General features: G+C 42.2%; 1 protein-coding gene across 1 annotated transcript in view; it reads left to right on the top strand.

Moving 5' to 3' along the window:
- Window positions 1-3,275, top strand: part of ZMAT4 (zinc finger matrin-type 4) — a 327,812-nt gene that overhangs the window by 315,992 nt on the left and 8,545 nt on the right. Inside the window, exons 7-8 of the mRNA XM_018559909.1 lie at window positions 930-1,060; window positions 1,834-1,836. Coding sequence (XP_018415411.1) covers window positions 930-1,060; window positions 1,834-1,836 — 134 coding nt within the window. The remainder of the gene's footprint in view (window positions 1-929; window positions 1,061-1,833; window positions 1,837-3,275) is intronic.

Below are 3,275 nucleotides of genomic sequence, written 5' to 3' on the forward strand. Positions count from 1 at the left end.
TATATATACACACACACACACACATACACATCAGCTTTACTACAGCAGATGTCTTGGGCAGATTTCAGTGGCCCCTGATAGTGTCTCACCAAGAGCCCCTTTGCCTTCCTTCCCTTCACAGGCAATTGTGGCCATGGCAGATCTTTTTCACCCAACCCACAGTACATGGTGAATGAACTACCTCTGCAGAATGTTTAGTTAGACCAACAGTAACCCAGACAATTCCAACCAAATCTAATCTCCTAAAGGGTCTCTTTTCAAACCAATGCTCCCCCAACATACCATGAGATGGTCCCATGATTCCACCATACATTATGCAATAGTTACTTCCCTTGCATGGTCAGCTTACCCACTCTTTGCTATTGAGGCATTAGGTTGGTTTTGCTGTATGTATAATTTAAAGCACAATGTCAGCATATTCATTCACAGGTGATTGCTGATATGGAATTCTGCTGTTTGTGAACAAATTATTTTCAAAAAATACACATTAATTTGTATTCATGAAGTTCTATGGTTGAGTGATCTCACCTTTCAGCTGGAAATTGAGAACAGATTAGCTAAGTGAGAGTAGTAATAAAGCATGCTGCCACATTAATGCGAGAATAAGAATGTCATTCCGCGCTCCATAATGTTCGGTGCCAGTAATTCTCATGCAATGTGTACATATCTTTACGTCTAGTTATTGATTCGTTTGACATAAAGACAGAATTACCATTTTAACTTCAACACACTGGTGCTGCAAAACATGTAATTACCAAGAACTCGTAGCTTTCTTTACTATTCAAACCCCACTAGTCAAAATGATATATCCCAGTATTACACAGCGGATATTTCTCTGTGCTGTGTTATTACAAATGTATATTTGTGTATTGCGTAATCTGCGTTCACATCAGAAATGACAATAGATTCTTTCCCTCTGTCTTTTTTAGCGCCAACAATAACTCTGACGGAAGCAAGTTAAACGGGCAAAGAAATCTCCAGGATTCTGCTGACGCACAAACGCAGCCAAGGAGCAACTACCACAACAGGAATAACATACAGAAACGGCTGGTTAAAGAGGGTAAATCGAATCTATTGTGTTGTGTTTGCTTTTTCTTATTGCGGAGAGGTGCAGTTGTAATTTGACTACACCGACTTTTACAGTAATAAAAAGAGTAGTGCGATAAGCACATCTGATTCCAAGGATCTCTTGCCAGTACACACATTGCATTATCGTAGCTCTGAATATACAGATGCACTATATGGTTTTATAAAGTGTCAGTCCCCATGGGGAAGAAGCAGAGGAATCGTTCAATACTATGGGCCGATTGCCGAATTTCCCCTTGCCAAAGAGGCCTGCATGACCTTGCGCTATTGGTGGCTCATGATGAAGGTTGATCTATACTTTATTTGCAGGAGTCATGGCATTTCTGTGTTTTCTTTCCAGCTACCTCAAAGGACGATTTTGTTCAATTCTCCTCTGCAGCATCTGCCGTAGGCTGGCCATTCCTGCCAGGAATTTTGCTATCACTGGCATCAGCTTCACTAATTATGGCTGTGTAACCAGATTTGATAGAACTAGAGCCATGCCCATTGAAAGGATATACAGTCAATTTCTTCATTTATGTTTGACCCACCACTGGCTCTTCATTGCTGTGCTGGGCACGCTGCAGAATCTGAGGCTCCCAGCTCAGCTGTGACAGGCCAAGCCACTGCTGTCTCCAGCCTGAGGCAGTACCCTGTAGATTTCTGTGGAGGATACACTAGCTAGAGGGAACAGAAATGAAAATACATTGGGAAACCAGTGATAGGTGAGAGCTCGGCTGAAAAGCCAGGCCATGCATTCATGTATAGTGGGTATGTACATGTACTGTATTTCTTTATCATGGGCAGGGCTAAAAAAAAAGAAAATTCCCTCCCCAGGTTACAACAATGACTAGGGATTTACCGATACCAAGTACCGTACTCAGTGCCTGTACAGATACTTTTCCAGCTCCAAAACTAGACTGGAGAGAAATTCAAAAATTAGGAGGCAGCTGTCATTTGTAAGGAGCACACGGAGCTCCTGGGATTTGTACAACTCTGTTTTAATGTATGATTTTGTTTTTTATAAATATATATAAGGGATGCACCGATACCATTTTTGCAAGTACAAGTACTGATACTTGTCCAAGTCCTCACAGATACGAGTACTGATACATTTTTATTTATTGTCATGTGACAGTTTTTCTAAAACAATATCGACTAATGATTTCAGGACAGTGGTGGAGAGCCAGAACCAGGTCCCAGCTGCAACCGCTGCAACCCTGGTAGTTCTCATGAAAAGTATCGGCACTGGTATCTGAAAAGTATCGCTGCATCCCTAACAATGACCTTAGATAATTTAGACATGTGTGCACACAGTGTTTCTTTTCCCTGCATGGGCTGCAATATAGCATTACATACCACTCCGCTACATTACATAAAAGTCGCACTAATGTGAATTATACTCATTTCCCTGAACCCCCCCCCCTTTCCCAAATTGGCTCATATACTCAGGAGAACATGTCCAGGAATATGAGCCACTGGCTCCGTATGCGAGTAAATATTTAGCACCACTGCAGTGTGCGTGTTAGGGGCAGTTTTACCTTGCACCGTTAACGAGGAACTTTACCCAAATCTTCAAAATAACAACAATGGCACCTTTAGAAATGTTTAGTAATGACAATCTACAAACGCATCATCTCAGGGGAGGAAAATGCCTTTCCCTGAGTTCTCATGAGATTACAGATGAGATCTCCCACCAATGCTCTGTGATGTAACCTTCCCAGGATGCGATGCTCAGGCACATTAGATAATTTGCGCCAAAGAGAACCAGGAAGTGGAAAAAAAGAAAAGAACTTGTGAGTAAAATAAATATGTTTGTTTAGCTAATGAATGCAAGATGATTTCATATCAGCATGCAGAGCTGCATGCTGATGTGATTTTTAGTCAAAGGGAGTACATGTCCACTTTAAGTGTGCTGTCCAGCTCCTGCACCGGAACCATTTCAAGGTACGGAGGACTGTAATTCTAGCACTGCAGATATGTCTGCATCAGCAAGTCCCTGCAGTTCCTTGTGCTGATGTCACAACTGCATATTTCTCTTCTGGATCCTGAGAGGACCTCACAACTGGGCAGCCAATATGAAGTGTCCATATGAAGCAGGCATGTGGTCAACCAAAGAAGGACTCCGGCCCCAATAAATAGCAGAAGAGAGACTGGATTTGTTTTTGTAATGACATTCATCAGCTGGAGGGGTGGTGTTGGGGGTGGGG

Source organism: Nanorana parkeri, unplaced genomic scaffold, assembly GCF_000935625.1.
Source record: "Nanorana parkeri isolate BGI_ZX_2015 unplaced genomic scaffold, ASM93562v1 scaffold2, whole genome shotgun sequence".
In the NCBI taxonomy this organism is placed as follows: Eukaryota; Metazoa; Chordata; class Amphibia; order Anura; family Dicroglossidae; genus Nanorana; species Nanorana parkeri.